The 13,897-nt window shown below is 38.8% G+C and overlaps 1 protein-coding gene and 1 non-coding gene across 2 annotated transcripts; both read right to left on the reverse strand.

Moving 5' to 3' along the window:
• Nucleotides 1-8,794, reverse strand: psmb3 (proteasome 20S subunit beta 3). The gene is made up of 6 exons (XM_003222511.4): nucleotides 8,638-8,794; nucleotides 5,423-5,607; nucleotides 3,478-3,585; nucleotides 2,593-2,770; nucleotides 704-798; nucleotides 1-197 (listed from the first exon to the last, which is right to left on the reverse strand). Exons 1-6 carry the CDS (start codon nucleotides 8,638-8,640, stop codon nucleotides 149-151), a joined length of 618 nt encoding a protein of 205 aa, XP_003222559.1. The 5' UTR covers nucleotides 8,641-8,794; the 3' UTR covers nucleotides 1-148.
• A 4,822-nt stretch (nucleotides 8,795-13,616) lies between these two features.
• trnan-guu (transfer RNA asparagine (anticodon GUU)) lies at nucleotides 13,617-13,690 on the reverse strand. The gene has a single exon. It is a non-coding gene; the product is annotated as a tRNA-Asn (tRNA).
• Nucleotides 13,691-13,897: the final 207 nt, after the last annotated feature.

Below are 13,897 nucleotides of genomic sequence, written 5' to 3' on the forward strand. Positions count from 1 at the left end.
TTTCTTAATGAAAACGTTTATTTCATCAACAACATGTTTTGAACAGCTCTTGACTATAAAATAAAATGATTTCCTTCACCAAAGTGGCATGCCAGCTGTCCAGGCAAAATACAGCAAAACGTTGAGCCTTCCAGCACATCCTTGATGTTTAGTCCATGCGGGCTTTCAATGTCCGAGTAGTTATCTTGTCCTTTTCACTGAAGAAGAAAGAAGAGGGGGAGAAGTAAGAATGAAGTCCCACACTCGGCATAATTCTTTTAGTTTCCTTTACACCGTCAAATGCAGCCCACTCAGTAGAAAGTGGGTACGGCTAGCTGGATTAATTCAATTCCTTTTTTCCCTCCTACAGTAAGTTGATGGTCAATGAATCTAGAATTTGAAGAGGCCACATGAGCTATCCACCCTAACCCCTTCCCATCCAAGAAAAACAAAGCAGCCCCAACAGATGGTCATCCGGCTTTTGTTTAAAGCCTCCAAAGAAGGAACTTTCTCATTTACTTCCTCTGGTTCATAAACCCACATTAATTCAGGAAGGAGGACTGTGTTTACTCTTCCTGCATAAAGTCTGTCACTCACTCTCCCTTACTTTTAGCAGGATAATTACTCTCTCTGTAACTAAGCCACAGAGTTTGACCTACAGAAATGTTAGTTAGCACTTGGCATATTCAAAGGGCCTACTCGTAGACACTTAAATTGTACTTACATTACATGGACTACCACTCCCATCCCTGACACTGCATCCCTGTCCACAGCATTGAGCATGGCTTGGCCTATGGTTTCAAAGAGGTGATCTGGCTCCTGCAATGAAAGGGAGAAAAAGAGAATTTCTAGTTTGCCCACTTCCCAAAATTCAGTCATAAAGCATGTGTAGTGTCTAGAAGTATCTTGATCGACAAGGAGTGTCATCTCTTTGGGAAGACTCCAGTCTGATAAGAAGGCAGAACACTATATTTCCTTGCACAATAGTCACCACCGCATAATAGACCTCCATTTTTGGGATCCCAAAATGTTGGGTTTTACCCTTTCCTTGCATAATTGTCACAGTGGTATAAAACTGAGAAATTTCCTTCCCTTCCAGTTTAAATGAACACCAGAGTTCTTCCCTGCTTCCTTCCCTCTCAAAGACAATTTGAACACGAACCTGTCTTTCTCCCTCTTCATCTTGGAAATAAGAAATTTTTATTTTAAAAAAATGTACTCATTCAGAAGGAACCAATTTTTTTCACCACAATAGTCGCACCCACTTTCTCCAAACTAAAAAAGGGATAAAAACAGTTGACAACTATGCAATGAAATGCGGTAATTATATCACACTTCAACCCCATTCAGACATTCATGAACAGGACTCTAAGGCCACACCTGTAAACCCCAAGTTGAATATGTTTTCTATTAATCAGATTCCTTCTGTTAAACAAAAAAACTCACTCCATACAGCTAATGAACATCATTAAAAACAAGCTATAAAGCAAGCAATCCAAAACAAGTGTTAAAACGTCAAATTAGCCAGCAAAATATCAATAATTTAAAATCTGGACTGAAGTGATACAATTAAAATATCAGGTTAGCTGGCAAGATAGCAATCTTTTACAGGCCAGACTGAAATTCTAAGAGATGTGTCGTCACATATTTCCTAAGAGCACAAGTGCAGATCTAAGGCAAGACTGTGTGTTCAAATAAACATGTAAAAGTGTTTCACTATAATTGGATGTTTTTAAAATACATTCACTCAGCATCCTGTTAGTGACATATACAAGTGTAAGTCCACTTCATGCCTGTGTCTTTTTGGGTTATTGCATAAGTTGATATCCACTTCCTCCCATCGTTATAAGAAAATGTCTCCCCACTTGAATTGCTGTGCTAGCTATTAAACCCACTAATGGCCATTCTTTGGCTGGTAGGGAGTCCGAGAATCAGAAAAGCATTGGGCATCCGTAGATGAATGTGAACCAATGACATCATCAGCGGAGACCTTTGGAGGACTCTGGGAGATCTCTGCAAATAATCAAATTGAGTCTGGCTATAGGGACGTTGCCAATTCTCTGATCTCCCAGCTCTCCACAATCCAGAGTAGTAGCAGTTGTTGTTGATATTGTTATTATTGTTGTTATTAACATGCCTCTCCTTGCGGCTCAAGGCAGGGTACATGGTTAAAACAAAGAGATAAAACAACACTATTAAAATACAACAAGATACGGGTAAAATGAAAAGGAATACCAAGATAAGAGGAGTAGGTGAGTGGTGAGTTCATGGGGGCTGAAAGGAGAGACTTAACATAATTCCACCTGTGGAATATTATGCTATTGTTATGAACTACAGCCCTGGAAATCTGGCTTCAGATGTTAATATCCATACCATGCACTCAAAGGTCTCTGTCTGGGACAGACACTGGATAGGATTTCCATATGCATGGGTTCAGATGCAAATTCAAATGTTCTCATAGAAATACTTGGCAAGAACTTATTTTAAAAGCCTGATTTCACCCTCCTTGAAGGCAACTTATCAAAAGTAACTTCACAAAAAACCAACAGAGGTACTAAAGGCATAAACAAAATACCTAGGAGTTCACGTTGCCCAATTCTACACCCTTCTTACCATATCTGGTTCCCAGAGGGACTCACACATGCCGTACATCTGCTCTGAGCACGTCCCGCTGACCACAAAGTCATCTGTTGTCATCGGACAGCCAATCAAGTCTAAGGAGCAAACGAAAGGTTCGTATGTGATTGGGTCCAAGCCAGCGATCACAGGTTCTGTGTAGTAAGGTCCAAATCTGGAAACAAAAAAGAGAACGAATATATCCCTTTTAGACAATGTCTATCCAAATGATGGTGTATGTATAATTACAAAAAGCACATAATAGCTGGAATTATGTTGAACAGAGTAGATCAACTGACTCAACTGTTGAATTGTGAGCCCACTTGTAGGTAAATCCAATTAATTCAATAGGTTAATTCTTACAAGGAGTAACAATAAGATTTTGGTTAATAACAATTATTATAAAACCAACTGGGGGGTGGGCAGGAGGGAGACTAGACACCGAAATGCAGGAAAGTACATCTCATTAATATAGCCTCAAGATTATTGTATAGTCAGGCTGAGTTTATACTAAAAATCATCTGCTTTCCAAATATTTAGGAGTAAGACAATTTCTGCTATTTTTGACACAGATTGCTAGAGTTATCTAGAGCTATGCAAGATTTATCTAGAGCTATGAGCATTGGCTGCTGCACAGCCCTGCCTTTAGTTAAAACTTAACCCCTCCAAATAAAGGATCACATAATTCCTAGATGTCATCTGAACAGGTGAGCATCTTAAATTGAGACTGCAGAAGCCAGGCCTTTAGCTCACTCTAGAATTAATTTTTAGTCCTGTTTAATCACATTAAAGCTGCAAATACTTCAAGGGTAGGGGACACAAATGGTTTTGTATCGCATTAACAGTCCTTTAGACGGAGATCTTGGATGTTTGAGTCTTTACCGTCTCTCGTAGAGGAGGTTAGATACCATACTCATCAAGGTCTGTGGTTTTATTTGTCGACCTTCTTTCAGTTCGTAGAGATTCAGTCGGAACTTGAGCCTTTGGGCACTGTAAGAAAAGTCAAGAATCAGTATTAAATCCAAAAATAATCCAGGGTTTCACAAAAAACTTGTTTTATCATGAATGGACTACATGTTAACTTTTGTAGACCCACGGAAGTGTAGATCGAGCCACAGCTGTTTACTGCTGTATACAAGACCAGTGTAGCAACCAGGTTTCTGCTTCATTTTTTTCTTTTAAGATTAAGTTCAGAATTCTAGTTTTTCAAGCTACATCTCAAAAACATACAGCTGCACTAAGAAAGAACTTCACATTTATCAACCCTCACCATTATGTTTTGATTTTTTTTTAATGTACCCATTGTAGAATGAAGCAATCCTAAATTATGTTGTATTTGATTTGATGCAAATTAAAGACCAAATTTATATTGTTCTAGAAATAAACAACTATAGTCTACTTCTTAGGGGAATTTATTTGTTTTAGAAAACAGAAGTTAAGTGTCTGAACATTGAGAAGTTAAGTGTCTGAACATTTAGATTCTGAATACAAATTCAGAGGCGAGGAACTAATTGATAACAATAGGCTTTAAGCAGGAACTAACATCAACATGTCGATAAAATTATCGATAATTTTGGTGATGGAACAGAGAGAAAGTTTATCAGATTTGCAGATGACACCAAACGGGAAGGGATAGTAAGTACCCCAGAGAACAGGATCAGAATCTATAATGGCCTCAAAATAATAGAAAGCTGGGCCAAAACTAATAAAATGAATTTCAATGGGGAGAAATGTTGGCACTTTGGCAATAAAAATGAAATGCACAGATACTAGTAAAACTGAATTATCGTGTCACAAAAAACATGTTACCAACATGGCAAGTTTGGAAATCCCTGCTCTAGATACTAGGACACAGATCAACAGATTCAAATGGCAAGAAAAGAGATTCCACCTAGACATTAGGAAGAACTTCCGATGTTACACAAGTTTTTTGACAGTGAAATATGCTACCTTGGTGTGTGGTGGAATCTTCTTCTCTGGAGGTTTTTAAGCAGAGTCTGAATGGCTATCTGCTTGGAGCACTTTCCCACATGGCAGAAAGTTAGACTGGATGGCCCTCATGGTCTCTTCTAACTCTTTGATTCAATGAATTCATAGCTCTTGCACACACTTGGTTTTCTTTATTTCAGCAGATAGGAAAAATTATTTGTTGCTGCTATTATAAAACTGGGACCCAGAAAATTTACCAAACTACTGCAAATCACCCACAGATCTCTAACATGTATATATCTACTTTCTGCCTATTTGTGACCAATGTAGTATAATGGCTTGAGCACTGGAATTTGAAAATGGAGATCAGGGTTCAAAACGCCATTCAGCCATGGAAGCCAACAGGGTGATCTTGGGCAATCTTTAAACCTTAGTGGAGTGGTTCCCAACCTTTGGGCTTCCAGGTGTTTTGGACCTCAGCTCCCACAATTCCCAACAGCTAGTAAACTGGCTGGGATTTCTGGGAGTTGAAGTCCAAAACACCTGGAGGCCCAAAGGTTGGGAACCACTGCTTTAGAGGAAGATAACACAAGACCCTTTTAAAATTCTTGGCCAGAAATCCCTATAATAGGTTATTCTTAGGGTCACAATAAGTTGGAAATGATTTGAAATCACACAACAAACATGCCATTTCATCTGCCTCCATTTAGTGCCCTTCTGGGTGCCATGTGTTTGGGGACCTCATCTATGGGGACAACCATGGAACTGGAGCTGACTTTGCTGTTTTCTCATCTCAGATTTCTCAGAAAATTTGGCAAGTGTACAAATAATAGCAGCATCACAATGGCGTCCTCCTAGCACTGAAGAACAGGAGGCTAGGCCCAATGCAAAAACTTACACTGTCTGTACATCTGTAGCAAGCCCAGCCAAGCCAATGAACAGTCTGTCTCCCATTGGGAAGATTTTCTGGAAATCTGTAGTCACCATCTGAGCTTGAATGCCAAACCTCCGATCTGCAGCAATGGCCACACAGTTCTTCCCTTTCATGGCCATTACGGCCCCACCGTTATAGGACATAATAGACTGTGAAAGGAGGGGAAAAAGATTAAGTGACATGGTGGTACTATTTGCAATGCTCACTTAATAGACTAAATGCAATATTTCTTTGGTTCTAAAATGCATACTAATTTCAGTACCACCAACAGGGGGAAAAAGCTACATACAGTACATATATTAAAACACACCATTTATTCTAAGATGAACGACATTTTTAGAAATGTTTATATGGATGAAAAAGGAGTGTCCTAGGCTGGTTCTACAGTGCCATATAATCCAGATTATCCAAGGAGATAATCCAAACTACCTGCTTTAAACTGGATTATATGAGCCTACATTGCCATGTAATCCAGTTAAAAGCAGATAATCTGGATTTTATATGGCAGTGTGGAAGAGGCCCTAGAATTGAATAAATATAGTATATTTTCAAAAACTGGTTTATCTCATACAATTATATCTCTGTTTAAAATAACGATTGAAGAGAGTCCAAATTCACAAACGTCTAGAAGATTTGTCCATCACTCATTTCATCCGGGTTCATCACTCCAGATACATCTATGTGTTCTTTGAACTCCTTTTTTACCCTTTTTTATCAATATTTTTTTTAAAAACACTACAAATGATAAATACTACTGCCCACATTCGAAATATGCTAGGTCATGTTATTTCTAGTTTTGTTTACACAATGGTTTCATTTTTCCATGTACAGTATTGCCAAATTCTGTCATTTGGCAACTTAGACCAGGGCTTCTTAAAATTGGTTTGCATTTGCTACCTCTTTCAATCTGAGAAATGTTTATGTGACCCCTGGCATAAAGATATATGAAATAGGAATAAAAATCAAAAAATTAATAACACTATGCAGCAAATTTTGATTTTTTTTTCTGTTCCTGGTTGGAAAGTGTTATTTCCTGTTTAATTGTGTGGTACAGCCTCCGATGGCGCAGTGTGTTAAAGCGCTGAGCTGCTGAACCTGCAGACCAAAAGGTCCCAGGTTCAAATCCGGGGAGCGGAGTGAGCGCCCGCTGTTAGCTCCAGCTTCTGCCAACCTAGCAGTTCAAAAACACGCAAATGTGAGTAGATCAATAGGTGGGAAGGTAATGGCGCTCCATGCAGTCATGATGGCCACATGACCTGGAGATGTCTACGGACAACGCCGGCTCTTTGGCTTAGAAATGGAGATGAGCACCAACCCCCAGAGTCGGACACGACTGGACTTAACTTTTAGGGGAAACCTTTACCTTTTACCTACTTACTTTGAAAGTAGTTGTTATACTCCAGGAAGTTCATTTTTGTGGCTGTCACAAACTACATCAAATTGGTTGACACTCTATGAGATATTCATTGAAAAACTATAGCAAAACGTGCTGCAGGATGTCCCATAAAAACCAAGTTTTTGGCAGTTTAATAAACTTTTTCCATGTTTTGATAATAAAACCAATTAGGAATTGACATTTATAAACCAGGAACAAAAAACACGTGTTGCATAGGTCCCTTCCACACAGCTATATAAAATCCACATTGAACGGGATTATCTGGAGTCAGATAACTCAGTTCAAAGAAGATATTGTGGATTATTTACCTTCATATTCTGGATGATATGGCTGTGTGGAAGGGCCCATAGAGTAATAAATCAGCATTTGCAAGGCTTGCTAAACAGCCTGATTTTCCTTTTTGTGGAGCACAGCTGAAGCATTTTCTGCAGTCTACTGTAAATCCTTTCATGATAGTGCGAAAAGATTTGTGTAAATGGGTGGGATCCAGAAACCTTTCACTGTTGCCCAAACTTTTGGGACCCCAACATTGAGCCAAGGGGACCCCATTTGGGGTTGGGACCCACAGTTTAAGAAGCAGAGACTTAGGCCCCTTCTACATTGCTCTATATCCCACGATCTGATCGCAGATAATCTGGCAGTGGAGATTCATATAATCCAATTCAAAGCAGACAATCTTGGATCAGATCCTGGGATATAGGGCAGCCTTAGGCCCCTTCCACACAGCTGCATAAAATCCACATTAAACTGGATTGCTTAGCAGTGTGGACTCAGATAACCCAGTTCAAAGCAGATATTGCGGATTATCTGCCTTGATATTCACACGGCCCTTCCAGATAGGCCCTATATCCCAGGATCTGATCCCAGATTTTCTGTTTATACCATATTATCTGACAGTGAGGACTCCTATAATCCAGTTTAAAGCATAAATCCTGGTATATACGGCCTGTCTGAATGGACCCCGAGTTATATGGCTGTGTGAATGGGCCCTTAGGGACCCTTTTGGGACCAAATCAACAACATAAAGACATTATGTAAGCATTTTCCAAGCCACACTGCCTTCATCATCAGGTTAAGAGGATAAAACCCTTCACGTTCCAGAAGGTTGTGTAGTTTGAAAAAAAAATCTACAGAAAGCTAGGGTATATCTCACTGCAAAAATAACTCAGTTTGAGATCACTTTGGACTGCCATGGCTCAATGCTATGGAATCGTGGGAGTTGTAGTTTGATGAGTCCCAGAAAGGCTAAAGATCTTCTAAGGCAGTAGTTCTCAACCTGGGGTCCCCAGATGTTTTTGGTCTACAAGTTCCAGAAATTCCAGCCAGTTTACCAACTGTTAGGAGTTGAAGGCCAAAAACATCTGGGGACCCCAGGTTGAGAACCACTGTTCTAAGGTCCCTTCTACTCTGCCATATAATTCAGATTATCAAAGAGGATAATCTACATTATCTGCTTTGAACTGGATTATATGAATCTATACTGCCATATAATCCGGTTTAAAGTAGAACATCTGGATTTTACACGGTAATGTAGAAGGGGCCTAAGGCGGCGATTCCCGTTGCGGTAGGGCAGTTAAAGTGGTGCCAAACTGCATCAATCCACAGTGCAGATGCACCCTGAGTGACAAAGAATAGGCCCATGTAGGCAATTCGCTTCTTTCACTATCACTTCCACTGAAGGAGCTGCATGGGTTGAGAGCCAATGGGCTCAGCAAAGGAGAAGCGCACAAGCGGGACATGAGGGCGGCTCTCAATCCACCAGTGAAGCCTCTTCAAGACTCACCATGATGACGTCTTGAAGAAGCCCCTTCCTCGCGCAGCTTCACCACCTTCTCCTCGGCCTCCCTTCCGCGCCCAAGGCTAAGACCCGCCTTCGCCCTCGTTGCCGGCAGCCAGCGGCGCGAGTCGCCATTGGGCAACGTGTTGCGCCAATCAAAATTTCCACCTATCCGAGAAACTGTCAGCAGGGGAAGTGAAGAGTCATGCTTCCATATCCATAGAGATAAACAAATAGAAATATAAATCCCTCTCTGAACACTACACTTCCGGGTCTGCTTTGAACCAACATTAGCGTCATAGATTGTATCTGTTCTATAGTCTCCGCTCTAATCACCCACCATAAGCACCATGGGATAGTGGAAGGCCTTTCCGGGTCTGACAACCCACGGAGATAAGAATAAGTAGAAATACGCAACGATGCTTGTGTGGGCAGTTTCCAGGATCGCATTCCAGAAAGATAGAGGCAATTTAAACAAAAGGGTTCTGTATTCCTCAACTTTCTGCCTCACCACATTAGAGCATGAATCTACTTCTGCAGAAATCTGGGGTTTGTAGTTTGGTGAGGCCCAGGCCCTGTCTGGCTGAGCGGTTTAAAGCCTCTTCCCTAAAGTGGATTTAAAGTGGATCCAAGCCTAGTGCAATGTTGGGCAACCTTTTGCACTTGGTATGTCAAAATTCACCAAAAAACCTAGCATGACTTGGGTGGTGTGTCACTTCGAGAAAAAAACCATAATTTCGCAATATGTATAGTTTAAATAACAAAAATATATAATTCTAATATATAACTGTATTCAATAAATCAAAAACTATTTACTACCATTATTTCCATGTACAACAATCTATGGTACCACTTGCAGTTTCCACACTGATTTCTATTCTAGTTTCAATGTAGTAATGAATAATGAATAATATAATAATAATATAATAGTAATAATATGATAATATACTATAATAATAATAGAATTTTATTTATATATATACAGTGTGTGTGTGTGTGTGTGTGTAATGTACATAATTCCCATGGAGTAAACAACAAAACCACTGGACCAGATCACACCAATTTTGGCCACAAAAGACAGTCATCCAATCAATCTGCATGGCACAGCGTGTCAGCAAAAATGGCTAGGCGTGTCAGTGCTGACATGCGTGTCATAGGTTGACCATCACTGCCCTAGTGTGATGAGGTCCTTTGCCCCCTGCTATAAAATCCAGATTATCTACATTGAACTGGATTATATGGCAGTGTAGACTCACTCACAGTATAGATCCGGTATGACTGATCTGTGATGGATTTTAAACCATTGATTTTAAAGTGCAGACAACTGATTTTATTATTTATGCATATTTATAGTTTATTTTATGTTCCAGCATTGAATATTTGCCCTTCGGGATGAGAAGGGCAGAATATAAATGCTTTAAATAAATAATGAATAAATAAAGCAGATAATGCGTAATAGTATTTTTAATAGTAATTTCATTGACAGAGAAAAAATGAACTAAGAAATTATAAATTTTGCCTCAGCAGATTAAACCGCTGAACTGCTGAACTTGTTGACCGAAAGGTCAGTGGTTCGAATCCAGGGAGCGGGGTGAGCTCCCACTGTTAGCCTCAGCCTCTGCCAGCCTAGCAGCTCGAAAACATGCAAATGTGAGTAGATCAATAGGTACCGCTCCGGCAGGAAGGTAACGGCACTCCATGCAGTCATGCTGGCCACATGACCTTGGAGATGTCTATGGACAACGCTGGCTCTTCAGCTTAGAGATGGAGATGAGCACCAACCCCCAGAGTCGGACACGACTAGACTTAATGTCAGGGGAAAACCTTTACCTTTACCTACATTTTTTAAAAACCCTACTAATCTACTTTCTAATGAATGCTATTACAGTACGACAAAAATCTACTACAAAGAGTACAAAATCATAAAAAACAATAAAAATCAAACAAAACAACACACAGAGATACATGTAAAACCAAATAGTCACTGTTGAATGTTTATATGTTAAATGTTTTTATATTGTGGAATGATATTTTACATTGAAAGTCGCTCGGAGCACTCTGGTGGAGAGCGACTAATTAAGAAATAAAGTGAAGTGAAGTGAAGTGAAGTGAAATGAAGTGAAAACATATTTTCTGAAACAAGACAACTAAAATAAAAACTAATCTACAGACTTCTCTCTGTCTGATGGATTTTTTAGTTCTAATGTATGTTAGCTTTGTGAATGATTCCCAAGCATTGCTTTCTGAGCAGACCATGGCCTTATCTACACTGGCCCTTTAATGCAGTTTCAAACCAATATGGGATAATGTAGTTTCCATGAGCAGGAGATAACATAAGAAATCCTTTTGTGAATGTCTTTGCAGTTTGTTCATGGGTTATAAAGGTCATTTCTTAATTGGTTCTATCATAAAAAGATGGGGGAAATTTTATAAAACTTTCTTTTTGCCGGACATCCTACCACACATTTTGCTCTTTGAAGGAGAGATATCATTGTCATTGTCATTCAATAGTAATAATAATAATAATTAATAATAATAATAATAATAATACCTCTCCACATGGCTCAAGGTGGAGCACAACACAGATAAAGCACATCACAATAAAATACACATCCCCACAATCTTGACCACATCCTGCAGACTCAGGACTGTGGCTTACTCATTGATTGCACCTGCAATGCAATCTTCTTCTAACACCATTTCCCATTTTACAATACGTTATTGACTTTGTTAATGAATCATGTCGTATCATGCTTTGCCTGAAATATGACAGTCTCAGTTTGGTCATTCTGACTCCTAGGGTGAGTTCAGGCTTGATTTCCCTGAGGCCCATTTATTTCTCTTTTTTGTCCACCCAACTCATTTTAAGTGAGTGGATTCTCTAGCTGTCAGTTGTCTTCACTATCCAACTTTCACATCCGTATATATAAATCAGAAATATAATGCCCTAGATTATCTTGACTTTGGGATTCAATAAGACCAAATTTTAAACTTTGTTTGTGTTTTTAAATACATTACAACTGTAACTTTGGTTCACCTCTGACACAATAAATAAATAAATAAAATTTGTTTTATTTTTGATTATTTTTGTTTGTTATTAAGTTTAAGATTAGGCTGCCTGTATATTACTTGAGGTGATCTGTTTTGTGGTAACTTGCTTGTATGTTTTCCCTTTTTGGCATTGAATGTTTGCCACATATGTTGGAAACCGCCCTGAGTCCCTCCAAATAAAATTATTATTATTATTATTATTATTATTATTATTATTATTATTATTATTATTCATAAGTTGCATTGTGGATAATTATACAATCAGCCAGTGCCATTATTCAAGTGCAACTCATCACACTATGTAACACGATTTTTGTTCCTGGGTTATAAATGTCATTTCCAAATTCGTTCTATCATAAAAGCATGAGTAAAAAAGTTTATTAAACTGCCAAAACTTTGTCTTGAAAGGTTAAAAATTGCATATTTTAATTAAGGACAATTAAGGCCTGCTACTGGTCACAGGACATTTAGTATAATGCCAAGTTGGTTTGTTTGTTTGTTTAAAAAAACTTTGTTTTTTCAAATATATTACAACTTGTACTCTTGGTTCATTTCTGACATGATAAATAAATCATTATGAACTTTTGGGTTTCAGATAATAAAATGATAAAAAATACAAAAACCAAGTTTCTCAAGTATAACAGCTACTTTTAATGTAAGGACCGCACTTTTATGGATTGATGATGATAAATGGAAGCTCTTACGTGTGCCTGCGATCCAGAGTCACCCGCAGAACAATAACATGCCACTCAGGTTTGCAGAACAAAAATACAGGAACTTTACTAATTCCAAGAGATCAAAAGAAAAGTAGTATTTTTAATGGTCCCTCTGATCACTTACAGAAATCCACAGTCATAAATAGTCTTTTCTCATTCTACAAATCGGCTTCAGAGAAAAATACAGTCCTGATTCTTCTCCCTCTTTTCTCAGCAGCAAACAGGCCTCAAAATAGGAAGGCCTCTCTGAGTACACACTGCTCTCATCACCAGCAGTACTCAGTGAGCACTGAAAACTTGTCCAAACAGGTTCTGCAGCAGCAGAACAGAAACAGTATCAAATCAATCCTCAGGTTTTTGCAGGCTCAGCCAATTTATTGATTGATTGATTTACTATATTTATACCCCGCTCTTCACACCCGAAGGGGACTCAATTAGCTTCATGCACTTTATTTTCCAGTTAACAGACACAGCACAGTGCCTTTGCAAACCATGACACGCACAATCAAACAGGAAATTACACTTTCAAACCAGGAACAGATTTTTTTTCAATTTTTGTTACATAGTGAATTGTTCTTTGCTCTTCCCCAATAGTTTGTTAAGTGCCTACTAACTTAGGAGTCTCATCTTATGGCACTATGTCTTTATTCCAGCTTGAATTGGCTCATCATATGGTTATTTGACAAACAAAAGAAGAGGAAAGAATCAATTTCCCCCAAAATGTCTCTAAAAGAGCTTTTAGTGTATATTACAGTAGAGCCTCACTTATCCAACGTTCTGGATTATCCAACACATTTTTGTAGTCAATGTTTCAATACATTGTGATATTTTGGTGCTAAATTCATAAATACAGTAATTACTACATAGCATTACTGCGTATTGAACTACTTTTTCTGTCAAATTTGTTGTATAGCTTAATTTGTAAAATCATAACCTAATTTGATGTATAATAGGCTTTTCCTTAATCCCTCCTTATTATCCAACATATTCGCTTATCCAACATTCTGCAACATTTATGTTGGATAAGTGAGACTCTACTGTATATCTTATCACTTTGACCACCTTGGTTAGAGAGAGCATATCTTGGCACAAAAAGGTGAGCCTGAGTCACATGTAGTATCAAAACGCTCCATCTCGATTGGATTATGCGACTTAATAGTATATTTCTGCATAGAACTGTATTGCAGGGAAACACAAAGAATATAAAAAAAAAAGAAGCGTCCCTGGGTGGGCTCGAACCACCAACCTTTCGGTTAACAGCCGAACGCGCTAACCGATTGCGCCACAGAGACCCAGGCGAAAGGGAAGTGCTCGGAAAGGATAGCTAACCCAAATTGTGCAGGCGCCTGTTGGCATTGCAGCTACAGGAAAAGATGGGGAAAAAAATTAAGCAAAGCAATCAGAACTGAGCAGTATATTTAAAAAATGGCTTGACTCTAAAGGTATAGCTCAAGAACAGGCGTTGCATTTAAGTTTGGCTTCTCTCCTCCTTTCAAATA

Source organism: Anolis carolinensis, chromosome 6 (assembly GCF_035594765.1).
Source record: "Anolis carolinensis isolate JA03-04 chromosome 6, rAnoCar3.1.pri, whole genome shotgun sequence".
NCBI classification, from domain to species: Eukaryota; Metazoa; Chordata; class Lepidosauria; order Squamata; family Dactyloidae; genus Anolis; species Anolis carolinensis.